Source organism: Notothenia coriiceps, unplaced genomic scaffold (assembly GCF_000735185.1).
Source record: "Notothenia coriiceps isolate Sejong01 unplaced genomic scaffold, NC01 NC01_scaffold00037246, whole genome shotgun sequence".
Lineage (NCBI taxonomy): Eukaryota > Metazoa > Chordata > Actinopteri > Perciformes > Nototheniidae > Notothenia > Notothenia coriiceps.
Window position 1 is genome coordinate 21,109,170 of NW_011369947.1, and position 19,406 is coordinate 21,128,575.

Genomic DNA, 19,406 nt, shown 5'->3' on the forward strand with positions numbered 1-19,406 from the left:
AGGTAAAGCGGCCTGTCTCGAACTAACTTAGAATCGGAGAATCCAAGGAAACCTGGGAGATAGCTACAGAGACAGAGAAAAATGAGACAGTAGCCTAGCAACACCCGAAAATCTAAGGTCGAAGGGCGCCCGGGGCCGAGGAGGAAGCCGAAAAGTCGCGACAACCATTTAAAGGATGACTAGAGAAACTCTGCGACGGTGCAAGCAACAAGAGCGTCTAAGGAGCAAAGACTTAGCGATCAGGAAGAGAGCCGCAGGAGACGAGTCACCCAAAAAGCCAGGACCCATATGCGGTCCTAAGTGACAGCCTTGATATACTAAAGAAAAAACAAATAGGACTTACCTAAGAAAGTAAATGAGAGCGGCCGACAACAAAGAGACGCACTGTCTCTGGACCTAGAGAAAAAAAAACCAAAACGAAAAACAATAACAGATACAGAGAGAACAGACAGCTAAAATAGAGCAAGAAGCCGAAAAGAAAAAAATATAGAGGAGGCGCACATAGCAAAGACCAAAAACGGCACCTCCTCCTTGCCGGCTGCACCAGATATTTTTACTGAAATTTAATTCGTGCCGCGCGCGCAGACACGGAGGAGAAGGCCTTCAAAGCTCGGTCGTAATAACTCACCTAGCGAGGCTAGGCTCACGACAGCAAAGAAACAAGATAAAAAGATAGGAGAGGGAAGATATATATGTTATTCTAAGAATATAATCACTAAAAAACAAGAAAGAATAAGACGCACAGACTATAATAGAAGACAAAACAATATACAAACAAAACAAGGAGGAACACGCCCCAAATATGTAAGTACACACAAAGCACCAAGACTAAGATAAGAAACAAAAAAAAAAACAAACAAAAACAGAAAAAAAAAAACAGAACCCACTAAATCCATGAAGAAATAAGGAATACCTGAAGAAATATGAAGACCACGAGAAATAAAAAAACTCAACACACCAGGCAGGCAGTGTGTGCATATGACACATAGGTGTGATAAATTCTAGGAACAGAGAAAAAACAGACCAAAAAACACATAAGGTTGACCTTATAAAGACAATAAATTACAGAAAGACTAGTAAGCGGCACTACAAGTCGACGAAGAGGGCGGCGACGTCAAGTTAGAAACGCGAGGACGAGCTCGACAGCCTAAAAATTGGGACAGGATAGAAACGACCAGAAAGACAGACGAAACATTAGGTACGAAACACTACAGGGAGAGACGAATCCTAATAAGACGTATTATTGCCTCCCGAAGTACTAGAAACAAAAAGTGAAGGAAGGACAAAGCATATGGAATATGACCTGAGACACACAAGAGAGTATATATTTGAACTGGTCGGGTTTCACGATTTGAACTCTGGACAGAACTACGCATTGTAGAGCGCACGTCGAATCTGTACAATCACCGGCGTTTCAAGACTTCAGCGTCTTACCCATTCTTCCCCTGTTCGAGTCCAAAGACTAGTTTAGGGATTACCCTGAACCCGACGACAAGATGGTACTACGCTAAATTTCTCGGTCACTAATAGTAAAAATATGGACAAGAATTGAATAGCTGAATTAGCCAGTGAGAGAGAAAAATAATTTATATGAAGTAACACTATGACAAGTATTGGGGTAGGACAACAAAATGTAGATATCCCGAAGGGGGCTTTACACATTATCAGCCGACAAAGACGCCACGCCGCCGACAGCTCCCACCCACACACAGCCAGCCAGGTTTTAAGCTTCACCAGCCGACCTCCGCGTTTGCCGCGACGACGGAGACGCTTCCGCCGAGGAGGCAGGGCCAAGGCCCGGCACAGGTGAGTCGGGATCCCCGCCAGTAGCGGGGGCACAGTTTTCTGCCCACCATGCTCAAACGCATCCAAAAACCTGACATTATGTCGAAGATCTAAAAGATATTGACGATCATACACCAGCAGAGACTCGATCTGTGTAGCGACAAGGGTTAAGAACATCGAAATAATACATGAGTTTCACTTTTTAAATTGAATTAATGAAATAAATTCACTTTTCCAAGATATTCTAATTTATTGAGATGCACCTGTATATATTTATTTATTTATTTGTATTTGTAGTCTTCACTTCTAAATTATGTCAACTATTAATCTGGTAGATGGTTGGGGCTTTATACATTTACATTTGTTGTTGTTTGTTGGTTTCATTAACTTGTTTGGAATTTAAAGGGCACAAAACACAAACTGAAACTACTGTACTCGCTCATTTATTCAATATTTGTTCTTCTTGATGTAAATACGCGTTAAAGACATATTTACTAAATGACCAAGAAAAAAACTAATTGGAAGAAAATTGTCACCGACATTTTTAAGGAGAAAACTTCAGCCATAGTTACATATTGGGCTAAACAATAACATCACTGGAAGTAATAATGCCAAGTGCTCCATGTGTCCTCAGGTTTGACGTGGACTTCACAGAGTTGCACAGCTACATGACCCGAGGAGAGGCCATCCTGCAGAGCCCCGAGTGCTCCGTGTCACGCAAAGACGGCAGCATCCAGGAGCTGTACGACAAAGTGCTGGTGAATACACGCCACTACCTTCATCTTTAGCACACAGGCAATAGAGTGTTATTGTTCTTCTCATCTAAATCTGAACATAAAATCTTTTTCTTAACTATCCCTTTAAGTTTTGTTTGCAATATTGTTATTTTGCCACTAAAATGCAGTAAAAACCTACATATATCCGTTGTTGGCCAATGAAATGCTGAGGTTGTCCTAAATGTCAGAGCAGAATGAGGTCAGAGGTCGATGCTGCAGGAGCTCTCACTCTTTGGAAGAAATAGCCTGTTGAATTGGACATTGATTTTCTTCTTCTGTGTATTCAATAATAATTCTCCTGGTACCTGGTACTTTTTATCTTGCTGCCTCTCCGTGTCTGTCTCCTGTCCTTTAACTTCCTCTCTCTCTTTACCACAGGCGATTGAGCGAGAGCGGCCGGAGAAGTTCCGGAAGCTTCAGGAAGCCACGCGCACGGCGCAGACCCTGGTCGAGCAGGGTAACTCTCCCACTCACACACACTCATTCCCATGCATGCACACACACACGCCCTGTCTGTCCCCATGGCAACGCCTCCACCTGTCCCACCCTCTCCCCTTGTCGCCATAGAAACACTGATAGAGAGAGGAAGAGACAGAAAGAGAGGGATGCTTCTCTTCGTGTCCTCTCCTCTGTCCTTGTGTTATTGTTGGGGCTTCTGAAAGCAGAAACACTCCATTTATACTTTTCACTTTCACTGCGGTAAACACTGGACAGCGCTCAACTTACGTGTGTGTGTGTGTGTGTGTGTGTGTGTGTGTGTGTGTGTGTGTGTGTGTGTGTGTGTGTGTGTGTGTGTGTGTGTGTGTGTGTTACCTGCAAATGCAGGTCACTTAGTTCATTCACAGAGTTTTGTCGTGCCTCAAAAGGTCGAAGCTGATTGGTTGGCGCGGGGACATCTTGCAATCTGAGTCATTCGGACAAATTCTTCCTCAACAATCCCACTCCTCTCATTTGTACGAATCTAATTAGGTTACCGTGGATACGGGGAAAAGGAACTCAGGCAGAAATGGATTGGGTGAGGTGGACTCCAAGGTAATTTTATCCATTGGTTCCTTGTCATCAAAACCCAACCCAAAAAAAGAACTGGTTATTACCGTCATAGCTTCGTCTGTTCTCATCGCATACCATGAATCACACACACACACACACACACACACACACACACACACACACACACACACACACACACACACACACACACACACACCACACACCCCTGACAATGTGTCATCCATCTTCTTTTGGTTGCGGATGAAAATAAAAAAATGTTTACTTCTTTGGTTGGAAGTTGAGACCCTACTGTTTCCAATGATTCCAAGAACACTGTATTCATTTTTGAATGAATGTGTCTCTAATCAGAGTCTGCCAGAGCTCTGCATGCCGGCCCGAGCTGCACGTGTTGCCTGGAAACGCATAGATCATTGAACATCATACTGAATGTAGGCTGAGTTCAAATCCATTTGAGTATTGACCACTAGCCTATGGCTGACAGAAGCTACGTTTTGCAGGTCTGTGGGGCAGTAGATTCATGTGCTGCCTCCTACAGATGCTACTGATTTAGAACAATTATTTAAAATCCATCTAGATTTGAAGGAGGCTCGCAAGTGATCCTCTCTCTGATTCCTTCACTACACATGATATTATCTCCACCATGCTTGTCTTTGTGTCTCCTCGCCTCCTTTCCATTTCTCTGCTCATCCTTGTGCTTCTTGGAGTATATCATGTGTATTCATGTGACACAAAGTGTATTCCTACCATGGCTTTATGAATGTATTCATCGCTTTGAGGAAGCATATGGGCTGGAAGTTTCCATGTGATTCCTCGGATTATATTTCTCCTTTTCCTCGGAAATATGGATTTCTCACCCTTTGATTTGAAAGTATTCTCATTTCATGCTGTCAAATTAGTCATTAGCGCATGAGAATCCTGATCTTTTAATTTATCTTTGCATTTATTTTCATATTTCACCATCAGATGTCCATCAGTGAACATCTGAAGCAGCTGACAGACGCTCACAGGGACTTTGGCCTTCTGCACGGTGAGTAACACACACTCACACACCAGTTGAAAGTGGGTGTAAGAAAGGGACGAGACAAAATGTGTTAGACTAAATGAATCACTTACTGGCACTCAATAAGTGATGTGTTTATTAGTTTGAGAGAGAGAGACAGCACTCAACTGTCAAAAGGTCACTAAGTAACTGAATAAGTGAAGAGGGAAAGAGTTTTTAAAGCCTCGTCTGGTTGCTAATTAGTGGATTGATTTACTTTAATTTTGGGTATAAAAACATTATTCTTAAAAAAACAAACATGAAACTGCCTGACACATGTTGGGATGGTCTCACACACATACTCGAGTGGAGGATCATTCCATAAGAACAACTAGTTTCTCACTATGCTGTTCTCCTTTGGGTCTTTGTTAATGATGTCATTATATAACTATGTCATTCTGGCGGAAAGCTTGAGGGTGTAGCAACAATATCACATTTTGACCATTTGCTTAGCAGGGTGAAGGTTCAAATCTTTGTCAAACTAAAATGTTTAAAAAACACATACAAATGATTACTTATAGTTATGATTCAAAGGTTTTATTTTCATGCACAGGAGCTACTGTACAGTGCAGTTTTGGCATTGGAAATCTGAAGTATAACAGAAATGAAATACCGTACGGCGGAGTCAAATAGTGCTTTTTGTAATAATATATACATATGTGGGTTGATAAATGTGCTGTCAAATATGAATACTTATGAATTATTTAACTTGATAGATATCATTTGGCATATTTCCAATGTAAGTACAGTTTGCTGGCCGGTCAAAGATATAAAGCACATTTACAGTCTTCGATTCTTACTCTCTTTTTTGTCTTGAAATCTATTATCAAAGGAGCAGAGATATCATTTTTTTCCAACAGCAGCAGATTCAATTGACAAGAATCCCCCCAAAAAATGAAACAAATTCGAAAGCAGCCGCAAGCGATAGCTGTTTCTCTTGCACTTGATTAAAAATGGATTAAAAGCACCACAGGGGGGCAGAAAACAAGTAGAAGCAAAAAGTGAAATCAACACTTGAGATATAAATGAAGTGGGTAAATAGAAATGACACAATCAGGTCAGATGGTGGAACAGATTGGAGAACAGCCCCCACATGATATAATATCGTAATATCCCTTCTATTTAAATGTCTAATATTCCCATAGTCACATTTCATCGTGCATTAATGTTCCTATTAACTTTATAATTGTGCTATATTAAAAATAACAGGGCAGATTAAGACTGGGGGGCTTAAAAAAAAAAAAATGAACACTGTTAATTGACACGTTGTTCATATCTTACTGCTATGATCTACACTGCATGTGTTCTGGCACTTGTCCCACGATGCATCGTTCTGTTTTTAACTGCAGCAAATGTTACCCGTGAGGCCCAATAATACAGCGGGTAGTTTCAGCCAAGCGATCTGATTGGTCAGACAGGCGTTCCAACTGTGCTGTTGATTCCCAGAAAGCTCGGTCTGCTTTAGTGGTTGCTGTGCCAACTGTTGGAGGCATAATAACTTGGATAATTAGCAATATTTCTCATGTTTTTCATTATCATGTAGATTACTTTGAAGAAAATTATTCATGATTTTTTCGTAGCTGCTGCATACACACTTCCTGGGTGGGCATGCTGCTGTAAAATGTGTGTGTGAAAAATCAAAGGGGCCCTATTCTTTATTACATTTAAATTACATAATTTTTTTTTTTTGTACCTTCTTTCTCTGTTTTGGCAGGATCTGTGGAGAGCCCCTTCGAGCAGGGCATCTCCCCGAACAACGTGCCCTACTACATCAAGTAAGTACGGACCTCTGAGCTGTTGTTAATGGAACAGTACCATTAGTACACATACACATTCTGACCTAATTATTCAGTACTAGTCCCGATGATTTTGACATGTGCTCAACACTGATTATTGGTCTGGTTAAATGTCATGAAATGAGCACGGATTTCTCCCCTGAGTGTACTAACCTTTTAATAAACTTAAAGCGCTGTTCTGTGCATTGGCACAAAAAGAAGTATCCAACTTGGCAAAAGTATTAGAAATAATTGTAAAAATATGTTGGTATCAAGGCAAGGCAGGTTTATAAATATAGCCAGAACAAATGAAATATTTGGCTGACATTGACAAGATAAATATGAATAAACATTTATACAAAGCATACAATATTACAACCAACTTTTTTTAAATATTCTTTGACAAAATCAATCTTAGTAGGGGAAAGGTTGTAATCATATTTATACAACAATGCAAATAAAGTATTTTTCTACCTTATTCCTTTCAATTTTTACATTTGGGTGAATAACCCACTCTCATGTTTGTGTCAATCCATTGTGGCCTTAATACATTCATCCCTGAAGAGAATGTAATATTGTTCTTTGACAAGTATAATCCAGTGTACTCTACTGAACTCTACTGAGCCTACAAATGTATGTCTCTCTTTTAAGGTACAATTATTTAATTCCTAAATATTTCAGAAAAATACTGGAGGATTTGATTTCAATGAAATGTTCTGCAAATGGATAAGTCCTTTTTAATAAACCATGTACGGCCTTTGTTTGAGTTCCCGAATAATGTGGATGAAAATGAAGGGTTTGATAATTGTGACTGACATTCGCCATGTCTGTGTCAGTGTGTGCATTCTCAAAGTGAGACAACAGAAAACACTTTAAAATAATGATCTGGTATATTTCTAAAAGTCAAAGTGTATTGTCTGTTTTTAAGGAAGTGAGATGCTGCCAAAATATTGACTTTGAATCCTTTGAGCTGGATTGATGCAGTGTTGCTTGTCTGCTAACTACAGTTTGTTGTTTTGCCCTAACTGTTGGCTTGCCTTTTGTCTAACATGCATCTATTTAGCCTTTCTCTCTTTGTTGCTTTGAATAATTCATCTAACAGTTTGTCCTTTCACATTTAGCACATATATTCCTTCAGTAATCCATTTATACATGTAGCCCCAGATAGCATTAGGTAACCACAGCGAATCGACCCTGGGTCAGAACATCAACATGTGGTAGTTATGTAGTATTGGCTTATTATTTGCCACCTGAAGGAATAAGATTGGTTTTGACTTGATAGCGCTTCCAAGGTCTCATGATATTCATACAATGACAATTCTAGAATGTTTATTTATAATTATAGAATGTTGACTCAAAATATACATTATCTCCTTCATTATGTCCCAAACCAGCTTGTAGAGCAGTTGGGCTTCTGTGGATGCTGGGAGACCGTTCAGAGACTGTTCAGGACTTTTCAGCACCCATCAGCAGATAGCATACGTCCTGGAGGGGGGGGGGGTGTTGCACAGTAGTGAGCTCTGTCTTGCAGCTTGTGCCTCAGCGCCGCAGGGTGCACAAACAGGCGTGTTGTTACAGCAACTCACTGAGTTAAACATGTTGATGTGATAATAACAAATAAATCTTAGCACAACATGCAGTTCCTGCACAATTAGATGTTTTTGGTAGCGGTTAGGTTAGGAACTTTGGATTCTGCACTTTAAAAAAAATGGAAGACCTTTCTCTTCTTACAAATAAAAGTATAAACAATAAGACGCACACAAGGTATGGCATGTAGCTTAGAATAGCTAATGTTGGCTTGTGTTATATTTGCATGGTGCATAGTTTCAGCTAGTGTGTTTGAACAGAAGAACATCGTAAAATACTCACATTCAAACTCGACAGCACTAAAATAAACTAACAAATCCAAATAAACCCCTTAATTAACTGAGCTGGAAAATGTGCCGTCTCAACACCGTTTTTCACTACTGTCTCTATCTCCCTATGGTTCATTGAACATTTGTGAGGAGTAGCTTCGTCCCAAAGCTTCTAGCTCAATTTATTTTTGCAATTACACAACCATTTTTGAGGTGATTAGGCCTTTATCCTTTCATTGACACAGAATGAACTCTCCACCTCACATTCCTTCCCCATTGGTCAGAAGAGCCCCACATTGTGATTGATATATCCCACTTCTTACTCGTTCTTCAGTGGAGACATCATACAGTAGATTGCATGGATTTGGTAATCACTAACTAGCAGTTTGGTGTGTTTGAGTTAACACTTTAATGTTTGACGCTGATTTAACTGCAAGTGAGAGAAACACACTCACCAAAGAGAAAGAGGAGGAGGAGGAAGGAGGGAGGGAAAGAGAAGTGACAGATTCTCCTCTTCATGCAGTGAGAAAGCTGGACCTGACCTGATGACGGAGACCCAGTGAGTGCCAGCTGACCACACACACACACACACACACACACACACACACACACACACACACACACACACACACACACACACACACACACACACACACACACACACACACACACACACTATATAATACAATATGGATTTATATCACACACATAATGCACATTTCATGGCCAAAAGTATGGGCTGGGTGGATCTAATGAAAGACGTCATTGAGTTGCATCATGGGAAATGTGAAATAGGTTTGACAGATGCACGGGATAAAAGTCAGGTTACTTCTACTTCTGTTGCTTCTCTTTTTGAAGGGTTTCAAGCCATGAAAGCAAGCCCAAGAGTGTGCAATGTTTACAGGCGTGTCTGCATACATTTGGCCACATAGTCTCCATGCACGCATTGCAGACTTCACACACTATAAACCCACACAGCGGGAAACATATGGCACACCAACTGCTTCTTGTGCACATTTAATTATCTGCTTCTGGAGATGGTTTCAAGCTCAAAGCTGTTACATCCACCTTGCCTATCCATCCTGTGAGTTTGTGTTTGATTTGCCTCACTGCGAGCATCCTCCCCCACGAGTGAGTCTAAATCCACAACCTCCTACACAAACACAGTCAGCTGCAAAATGACGTCCGAGAGCCTAAAATCAGCAATCATGAAAGTTGTGTTGAATCCGTCCCTCACACACCTACACACACTCAGGTACACACACACACTGTTGTGATGGGATAACATAACAGTTGAGACTTGTCCTATAAATTACAGGCTGTTCCCTCTCTTTGCTGGTGCAACATAGCCTACATTTCTGAAGCCTTGAACACAGATTCCCAAAGCAAAGAAACCCCCCTCCCACCCTCTCTCTCTTCCTGTCTCTTCTCTCCTGTGTACCTTGTATAAGAAAAAATCCCTTTTGTCTCTCCCACTTTTCCTCTTTCTTTCTTCTGCCCCTCTTTCTTTCTATCTCTGTCTCAGCCTTGAACGTGAAAATATGTGTGCCTTGAAAAGCAAAGCGCCTCTCTCCCTCCCTCCCTCTCGTCAGGGAGGTGAAAAACCTCCTCGGATGGTGTGTAGAGGCTCCTTTGCTCTCAGAAACAGCGGGATGGGGGGAAGGGAGGCAGAGGCAGGGAGCCTGACATCCGCCTCGTCTAGCTAAATTGCATGAAGTTTCCAAGATGCAGATAGGGCTAGACCGGAAGTGAGCGGTGTTGAATTTCAAAATAAAAGGCATGAACTATGTTGGGTATTTAAAAAAAAAATTACAACATATGTCAAATTGTTTAACCGTCAACATGGCTATGGCTGAAAAAAAACCTTGGGGACCCTGATGTAAAATCAGGGAATGTCCTCTTATGTAAAAGAAGCTTATCACATCATTGCAAAAATAGTAGTACGTATCCATAAATACATTTGGAAGTTATTTAACTGTCACATTAAGCGTTAATGCACCCCATGTACTGGTTCCCTTTCACCCCCTCTATCTCATCCTTTCAAATATATTTCTGGCTTTAAACTTGACCCAAAATAACCTTAGAGTTATACATAATTATAGTTATTAGTATTACCTGCTGTATGAGGGATTGTGTTGTTGCATCGATGGCAGTCCATATGATCTAACAATAGGAAAAGGAACATATGCTGTAAAATCACTGGCGGTTCTAGACCAATTTGACTGGGGGGGCCACTGGGGGGCCAGTTATTTTCTGAGGGGGGCACAATAAATGCAGGACGAAAAAGAGAACTAGACGGTATGAAGTAATTGCGCATAAGAAAACAATGCAATACAGTTATTGGTATTTGTTTCAGTACACTTATTTATTTCAGATATATCTTATAGTTATTACTGTTAGCTTCAGCTTAAGTTATAGTACAATTTTTGCACTAACACCATATCATATTTATATAAAAATAAAGGCAATGAACAGTTACATCTCTACTTTACATCTACAACTACACGGATACAATAGTTAACTCAGCTTCAATTATCGTGGTAGTCTCTCGAAACTTAGGTTTCAATCAGTCTTTCTTGGATGCAACAGCCTCTGATGATCCCAGATGAAAAGTGTTTGTTTTTCGCGCGCTTCAGCCGGACAGTGAAAGTGAGTGCACCGCTCTAATGGTTCCGACTAGAATGACGAATAACGTTAGTTCCGCCTATTCCGTCATTCAATAAATCGTGTAATAAATCATACATTTTTCATTTGTTTGCCTTTTGACGGAATAGGCGGAACTAACGTTATTCGTCATTCTAGTCGGAACCATTANTTGAGAGAAATAAGCAGGTCTATGAAAACAAGCCCCAAAGAAGCAACACATACATGATGTTCTGTCATTGAAACCAAAACTAAGGCCTCAGGATGACTTTAAGACTTGAACATGGCCATTTTGTTTGTAACATTGAATACAAAATTGAAAAAAAGTATTTAAAAAAATAAATAATAATAATAAAAAATGCCAATCCCCGATTTTTTCTCCCGATTCCGATCTTTTAAAAATCACGTGATCGGCTCCGATCCCCGGTCACGTGATCGGATCGGGACATCTCTACTAACAGCTCCGGCGATCCACTAGCTCCCTCAGGGTAGGGTTAGCTTGCTACGATTTCTTGAAATAAGATGGGATATTTAGATCAATCAGATCTTGTAATTATCTGGAAAAACTTATTTTGAACTATATTTGACCAGGATTAGGAAATGTTGATACAAAATAGGCCACACATGCTCAAAAGTGTTCTGTTTTCTGACGTTAGTTAGTGATCTCCCAATACATCGTGAGATACAACTTCAAATGAGATGTTTGAGAGTCTTTAACTTAACAAAATACTTAAGATGCATCGTCTAAAACAAGACCCTGTTTCTCACTGCATTGTTACTTCTTAAGTTATTAGATCTTATACAGGGGGTCCGCGGGGTCTTAAAAAGTATTAAAGGGCATTTTCCGAGGTATTACATTTTGTAGCTTGTTTTCAATAAGTATATAAATGGTCCAAAGAGGTTGTGTTCTACAGTCTGCCTGAATGTAATCATTGCGTAGGTGTGTAGTGTGATTCTGTGTACTTTATTTATGGCATCCCGTTGGATTTGACGTCATCTGAACAGGACATCGGACGCTCACTGCTTGATAGCGCGCGGAGGTCCGTTTACGCCGGAGGTCCGTTTACGCCGGTTGTTAAACAACATGGTTATGGGGAAATGCAAGTCTGCGTCCAAATGGTTGGAAGATAAGGAGGAAGGACAATCAATACTGTATATATTCAATGTGAGGTAAAGTGTGTCGCCAAGGTAACCGGTTAAAACTCCAAGTGGAGATGAGGTCTTAAAATGTATGGAAAGGGTCTTAAAAGGTTTTACATTTGACTTCAGGATTCCTGCATATACCCTGTTATATCAAGTGAAAAGACATATTCTGACTCGATATTAGACGAATACGCTTGGCAAGATATAGAGTTGTGAGCTTTCTCCGGACTTTCAGGGTTTACATTTGACAGCCACTCTCATGTCGAATAATATAATTATAAAGATTCAAAGACAATTAATGGCTTTTTGGAACATGCTGTTTTGCCATTTTAGCTTTTCAGATGCTCACATTTTGCTTGTTTCTAATTAGTTTGTCCAAATATAAAAGGTTCCCTGTGGTTTCTTGCAATTGAACAAAGTTGCACGCTAATGCATATCTGTGAGGCCTGACTGACTCATGCTTTTTCTTTGTTTAAAAAACATTACCAAAGGACATTTCGTTTTAATACTTTATATACGTTTGCCAGCTCATAGCCTCCTTTTATCCGTCTGCATATAACAACTAAAAGTGCTGAGAAAATGCAGACACACCCATAACAACAGTGATCCATTGTGCCGATAGTGATACAATCTCCACTGGGTTTTATTTTTGTTGATTTTCATTTGTCTTCATTGTTTTTCAGAGAGTCATTTTCAACGTGGTCAACTTCTCCAAGACCAAGAGCCTGTACAGAGATGGCATGTCTCCCGTCGTCAAGTCTACCAGCCGGCCAAAATGGTAAGTGTCCAATAACAACATTTCTACGATTATTACATCGAAGAGGTATACGCTTTGTACTTTATTATAATGTCATCTATATAAAAAGAAAAGAGTATTTATCTCTTTGCTCTCCTCTGCAAAACTTTTCTTCAATGCACAAGAGTAGACATTTCTATTTCCTACAGTACCTCTCTCTCGCACACACACACACACACACACACACACACACACACACACACACACACACACACACACACACACACACACACACACACACACGTAGACTATCAGAGCAGAGATGGCAAGAGAAGAGAGAAGAAGAAAAAGAGGAGGAGGTGGAAGACAGAATAGACAAAGGAGGAAATGAAGGGAGACGATGGAGAAGAAGAACGCCGTTGCAAATGAGGTGAATTCAAGAGAACAGACGTGGAAAGGAAGAACAAAGGAGGAGTGTAGGAGGGCTGGAACACAATAAGAGAAACAATCATGGACACAGAGAGCATACTTGAACTATGTGTGATGCACATTCAGGAGAAGTATAGAAAACTATACATAGAGAGTACTTACAGCAGAGAGCCTTCTGCAGGCGCCTGAGCTTCATGGCTGTCCGGTAGGCCGAGAATCGAACATTGTTCAGGTCGGCTAAAGGACGAGAAGAAACAGAGTTAGGGATGAAGAGCAAGGAGACATCGGTGGTAACGGCTCCATTGTTTCTGTCTGTGTATGAATTGGCATCTCACCCAGAGACTGGTAGAGCTCGGCCATCTTGGGATGATCCCAGCATGTTGTTTGGGTCTGGTGGCTGGAGAGGGATTCAAAAAGACGGAATGGTCAGATGTCGAGTAGATCAAACACATCATCACCCTAAAGCTCCCCTTATTGGTCATGAAACATAGCGCTACATTTGCTAATCAACACTGCTGAGTTTTGCAGGTACCAGAATGTTGTTATACCTTTAATTGTTGAATGATTACATATTTGATTGGATGATGACCCTAGAGGAAGTGTTATGGATCGTCAAAGTCCTTACATCTCATCCTGATGGGAACATGATTGCCTGGACCAAATGCAATCCATCCAATAATTGGCACTGACATCTGCAGGGACCATGAATGTCCGTCTAATGTCAATATAGTCAATCGTTGAGATTTCTGAGCCTGGACCACAGCCATGACTGTCTAACGCTGCCATCACATCATGTATTTCAAGCATTGTACATTTTCCATATTCACAGGACTTATAGAACACTGGTTGTGTAAAATAGACATATTATAAAACCCTCTAGAAAGTACGTCAAATCTGAAGGTTATTATTTAAACAGCATAAGAACATCATACTAGTGTCCAGCGACTGCACCTGCGCCTGCCTTCCTAAAACAAGGAAAAGCCTGTAACAGAAATGATCATACGCACTGATGAATTAGCTTCCTTTAAATCCCGCACTATGACATTAATCCTAGTTTCTCTCTTCTATATTCTAGAAAATGACAAGCTACCGTGATAGAGGAAGAGAGGAAGAAAGAGGACACGGAGGGATACATGGCTGCTGTGTCATTCTCCCCTCACACATCCTCTCCTCGTGACTGCTGCTCGCCACTCACAGGAGACTTGCCTGTGAGTGTGTGTGTGTGTGTGTGTGTGTGTGTGTGTGTCAGTTAAAACAGTCAAAAGGGAATATGTGTGTGATTCATGCCTTCAGAACGGCAGGCTTCTTTTCCGTGTACTGTAACAGAATATGATGATGTTTAAAGAACTAGTGTTGGTGTCAGTCAAGGAGTCAAATAATGGGTTTATTAGTAGTACAGTACTGCATCATATCATACAAGCATATACGTGTATCATGTGTTTTTGTATATAAAAAGTAGCCAGTAACAGGAGTGTTAAATAAATCTAGTGGAGTAAAAAGTGAGATATTTGCATAAACTGTAAATACTCAATGTCAGAAATAGTATTTGAGTACTACAGTAATGGTACTTAGTGACATTCGACCTGAAGCTTACATACACGTGAACAATAGGTGTGCTAAGAGGGCGATCCAAAGTGAACCAAACAAACTGCTAAAAAATAACACCACTTTTTAAAAATGCAGTGCTGCTGAGCTCCACTGTTTTCTGCTTTATAATTCAGTCCTGAGGCGCGTTGTCACACAAACGGACCCCTCCCCTGATGCTAAAAGCACACATGTCGAGTCGATGGCACACAAGCGTACCTGCAGTTAACCTTTGTGTGAAAAGCAGCCAAACAATAATCCATATGCTGCTTTTCCCCCCGCATCGCCCTTGTTCTCCTCTCTCCCATACTCACACTCCAGATAATGAGGAGAGGGGTCCCATGGTGAAGAGCTACTTAAAAATCCTCAAAGCTCCGAGCCTGTACTAACAGTAGCTCAGTCACTCAGCAAGGGCCACTCGGACAAATGCTCCTATTAGCCGCGCTGAGTCAAATACGCAGTGGCTGCTGGATATGGGATGCTAACTGACAACTGATGGAGTTTAGTGCACTGAATCAGCTGAGACAAAACAGGAATCCTTGAGAAAGATGGGGAACCTGCAGATGCTCAGTATCCAACAACTATAAGGAGCCCTTCTATTTTCATATAAAACTGAAGTGATCCCATTCATTTTCCCCCTAAAGAGATCATTGCTTTGAGATGGAACCTTCAATTCCCTGACCTGCCACACAACCCATTTAGGGCTTAATGCTTTGTCTCTTTCTTTATGCTTTTTAAAAGCAGACACTGTGTGCCTAGAGATTGTATCATGGCCCCAGGACAAGCCAACATGTTGATAATGGTAACCTGTCAGAAGATAAACTACTGCACACTGGGCGAGGCTGGCGGAGCAGTCGTGAATCTACTGCCTTGCTCGAGGGCGACCTGATTGAAGCTGACAAGCATAAGGAACAGCATTCAACATTCACAACCCCCCGCCCACCATTTAACGGGATAGAAAAGAAGTAAAGAAAAATAGCTGGTTTAAATAAATAACTTAGCAAAAAAAACACAAGTAAATGGAAATAAATAAAGGTAAAATTCCTTTGAGTGTGCTTATGTCTGATTTTACATGGCATTGCTTGATTTTCCCAAATAAATCCTGATATATCAAGCCTACTTTGGTATAAATATTAGTCTGTTAATAACACGGTAATTAAAAAAAGATTTGCTACAACGGAGACAATGAAAAGATGGCCGTCTGTCTGTCTATTGATCTTCGCTGCTCTGTTTAAGTAATACGTACAGCAACACACACACACACACACACACACACACGATTCAATAATGAGTAGACGATAGGCAAGACTAACCAATGGACTGTAGAAACTCTCCACCACTAATAGACTGTCTGACAGTGATGGCCATTAATGGAGTCCCCAGTGTGGGAGGTGATCCAAATTAAAAATAAAGGTTTTCAAGTATCTATAAAAAAAAAAAAGAATTGTCAAGTTTCATGGACTTTTTGAGAAGGTTCCAGCTTTAGCGGGTCATTTTTACTGTCAAAATCACTCAAAGTGGTGTCGCACTGAGGTGAAAATAACACTAGCTTTGGAACATTGGCCAGCTTCATTTTTAGCATTTGTCTGCAAGCACAGAAATGAAGGGCCTGTCCACTGTAAACCTTTAAAACTACAGTCAAGGATCTACAAATAAATGATTGAACTGGAACAAAGTGATATGTAATTCCTCACGATTTTTACTTTTTTCAAATGTTTTGTTTTCACAGCCTCTGCTTTCTGGATTAATCAATGTGCAATTGCATGAAAGGAGGGAGAAACATCTTTTGAAGCTTTTGGCTTTAAAACCACTGGTAAATACGAGTGATTGTAGATAACACTTGGAACAACTGTTCTCTCGTGAAACAGCTCATTGGCGATGTTATAAACCCTTTTAAAACAGGCCCAATCTATCATCGGCTTCATTGTCACTACTTATCAGATCCGATGCTTGTGTGGAGGCTGTCTGCAGATTATCTACCCAGCAAGACTAAACGCTTAATTAGTTTGACTTTGTAGACACAAGCAGTGATTTTTCATGATTTTAAAATACAGAGACAAGTACTTTGAATAAGTACAGATGTATAATAACTGATATTATTACTGACTCATACATGAAGTATGGGATGAATGTATGTAAATGCCCAATTGCAGGGATTACCAAAACTGAATCCAAATCTTTAGGATCGGAAATCGTTGTCAGATCAGACCACAATTGAATGCAACCATATTTAATCCAATGATATCATTTTGAATACCAGCCCCTGCGTAGTAGTGAAAATATTATAATCTTTAAACATTTCTGTTTTTTCTTATATGCTAATACAGAAATATCACGTTGTTTTGTTGATTCTGCAATCAGAGCCAGTGTCATTGATTAGAAATTCAAACACTAAGACACCTGAACGGGAAAGGCTTGCAGCTCAAATGTGGAAAAGTTTCTTATGTCTGAGTGCAGAAACGTGTCCTAAAAACCATACATCAGAATGAGCTAGATCCTGTGGTTGATAATCATCCAGACTGAATACAAAGACAGCACACACACACACACACACACACACACACACACACACACACACACACACACACACACACACACACACACACACACACACACACACACACACACACACACAATAACAATCATGCCTGAGCAAGTCAGTACCACCATCCAGCAACTAGAGTTGGATCTGTATGTGTTATGGCTGTATATCTATCAGCTGTATTTAATCAGTGCCCACACACACACACATACACATACACACCTGCAATCACATTGGTGCCAAAAATCTGCACCAGCCAGCTCACATTCCCTGCTCCCATTTCACCATCACTCCACACACACATGGATAGGTCCATGCCATATCAGTGCAGGACAACCACATCTCTCAGTCTGTACAGCTGACTACTGATCAGCAGATGATCTGGAGGAACTGCACACATGCACCTTCAGCGCCGCTGTTTGCGCTGGAAAAATAAGGCCTGGCGTTATTTCTCATCCGAAAATAGACCAACATTCAAATATCCGCACACAAACCGTGCAAAAACGCACTTATCCAGCCCGGGCTGCTCTGCTGGCACGGAGGTGATTGTGTGTGCACCTCCGTGTGTTGCTGTGAAGGAATGCAACACAGTGACACAATGCCGCTCCGCACGGCTCTTTTCTCTAAGCCAAACGCATACATTATCACAAATCCCTTTCGGGGCACCGTTTGCATTCTGTTTTCTTTAAGGCACTCAATGCCCTTGTTTTTATTCCAACATGGCAGCGACGAGCCATTGAAAGGGTGCAAAGTGAGGCTTCAGAGTTTAGGATCCGGAGGGGGACAGCGGGGCGAGGAGCCTCACCGGGCCGTGCACCTCGCCTGGTTCCCCGGCAACAACCACTATCAACAGCCGCTGGGAAGAAACGGGCTGGTAGGGTTTAATGGCTACCAGAAACAATAGTTTTCCTCCCTTTACATGGAGGTGTTAACATTCCGTTTATATTTGATGCACGATTTGCTTCATCTCTTGTATGCAAACATGTATTTTAAACCTCTGAATACTGTGACATGCTGCAGAATTATCGGCAAAATGTAGGCTATTTAAAATACTTGAAATGCATTTTGGAGTAAGAAAATATTTTTCCCATGTCCAATATAAAATGTCAATGTACAATGTACATATGTCCAGAATTTGAGGCTGTTTTGCGCATATTCTGCACTACAGTGAAATAATGTGCGTTTTCTGCTGAGTGTGGGGGATAGCTCTGCTCCTCTGCTGGCCATGAACACCCACAACCAGTGTGAGGTCCGTGAGAACAGGTTTACTGCATTACGAACAGCACAATTACCATCACCATTATTAATCACCACCATAAACAGCCCCCCAGCCCAGCACTCACTTCCGAAGCTGCTCCCGCATCGCCGGCCGATCACAGCGCTCAGCGTCCAGCAGAAATGAACCGTTTCCCGGGCAGAACCGAGGCAATATCCCGACCCCTCCGCGGTCCGACCAAGCGTTCTCTACCAGCGGAGAGAGGCGTCCGAGATTAACGTGTGTAGCCTACGTATGTGTGTGTTCCTCTGCAAGGCAGCGTTTGCAGAGACGGACTGGCCAGCGAAACACGATGGTCAATTCACCCGAGTGCAACGGAGACCACTTCCGTTTCAGGTTTCCAAAATAAAACCCTCCACCTGAACAATGTTGGGATCTTTTTTTTTTGTTAAAGCTGTATAAGTAAATATCCTAGTGTGTTTTGCCAAGTTAATGTTGTACGGAATGTTTATTTTACACAGGGGCGGTTCTAGGGGGGGGGGGGGGCAGTGCCCCCCTAACACTGACCTCTGACCCCCCTGTGGCCCCCCTAAAAATGAAAAGTGAAAAAAATGAAAAATGTATGATTTATTACACGATTTATTGAATGACGGAATAGGCNTGCTTATTTCTCTCAAATCTGGCAACAGAGTGGGCGCAGTGTCTAATTGTAGCAGTAAGCTAACGAGTAATGATAAGCTTTATTTGTTTCCGAGGGGAATGACTAACGGCGTAACGTCTAGCTCCACAGGACCAAAACGTGTGAGTCACAAAAGACATCTTACAACATAAAGAAACTGACACTAGTGGCTCCATACTCACTAGATAGGGG

At 41.2% G+C, this 19,406-nt stretch overlaps 1 protein-coding gene and 1 long non-coding RNA gene across 2 annotated transcripts in view; one reads left to right on the forward strand and one right to left on the reverse strand.

Annotated features, from left to right (window-relative positions):
* Nucleotides 1-8,827, forward strand: part of LOC104966510 (dystrophin-like) — a 28,564-nt gene extending 19,737 nt beyond the window's left edge. The window contains exons 18-21 of the mRNA XM_010795695.1: nt 3,531-3,593; nt 4,536-4,599; nt 6,326-6,386; nt 8,766-8,827. Of these exons, the coding sequence (XP_010793997.1) occupies nt 3,531-3,593; nt 4,536-4,599; nt 6,326-6,386; nt 8,766-8,805 (228 nt within the window). The 3' untranslated portion in view covers nt 8,806-8,827. The remainder of the gene's footprint in view (nt 1-3,530; nt 3,594-4,535; nt 4,600-6,325; nt 6,387-8,765) is intronic.
* A 4,526-nt stretch (nt 8,828-13,353) lies between these two features.
* On the reverse strand, nt 13,354-18,890 carry LOC104966074 (uncharacterized). The gene is made up of 3 exons (XR_800616.1): nt 18,663-18,890; nt 13,529-13,590; nt 13,354-13,430 (listed from the first exon to the last, which is right to left on the reverse strand). It is a non-coding gene; the product is annotated as an uncharacterized lncRNA (long non-coding RNA).
* Between the last annotated feature and the right edge of the window lie 516 nt (nt 18,891-19,406).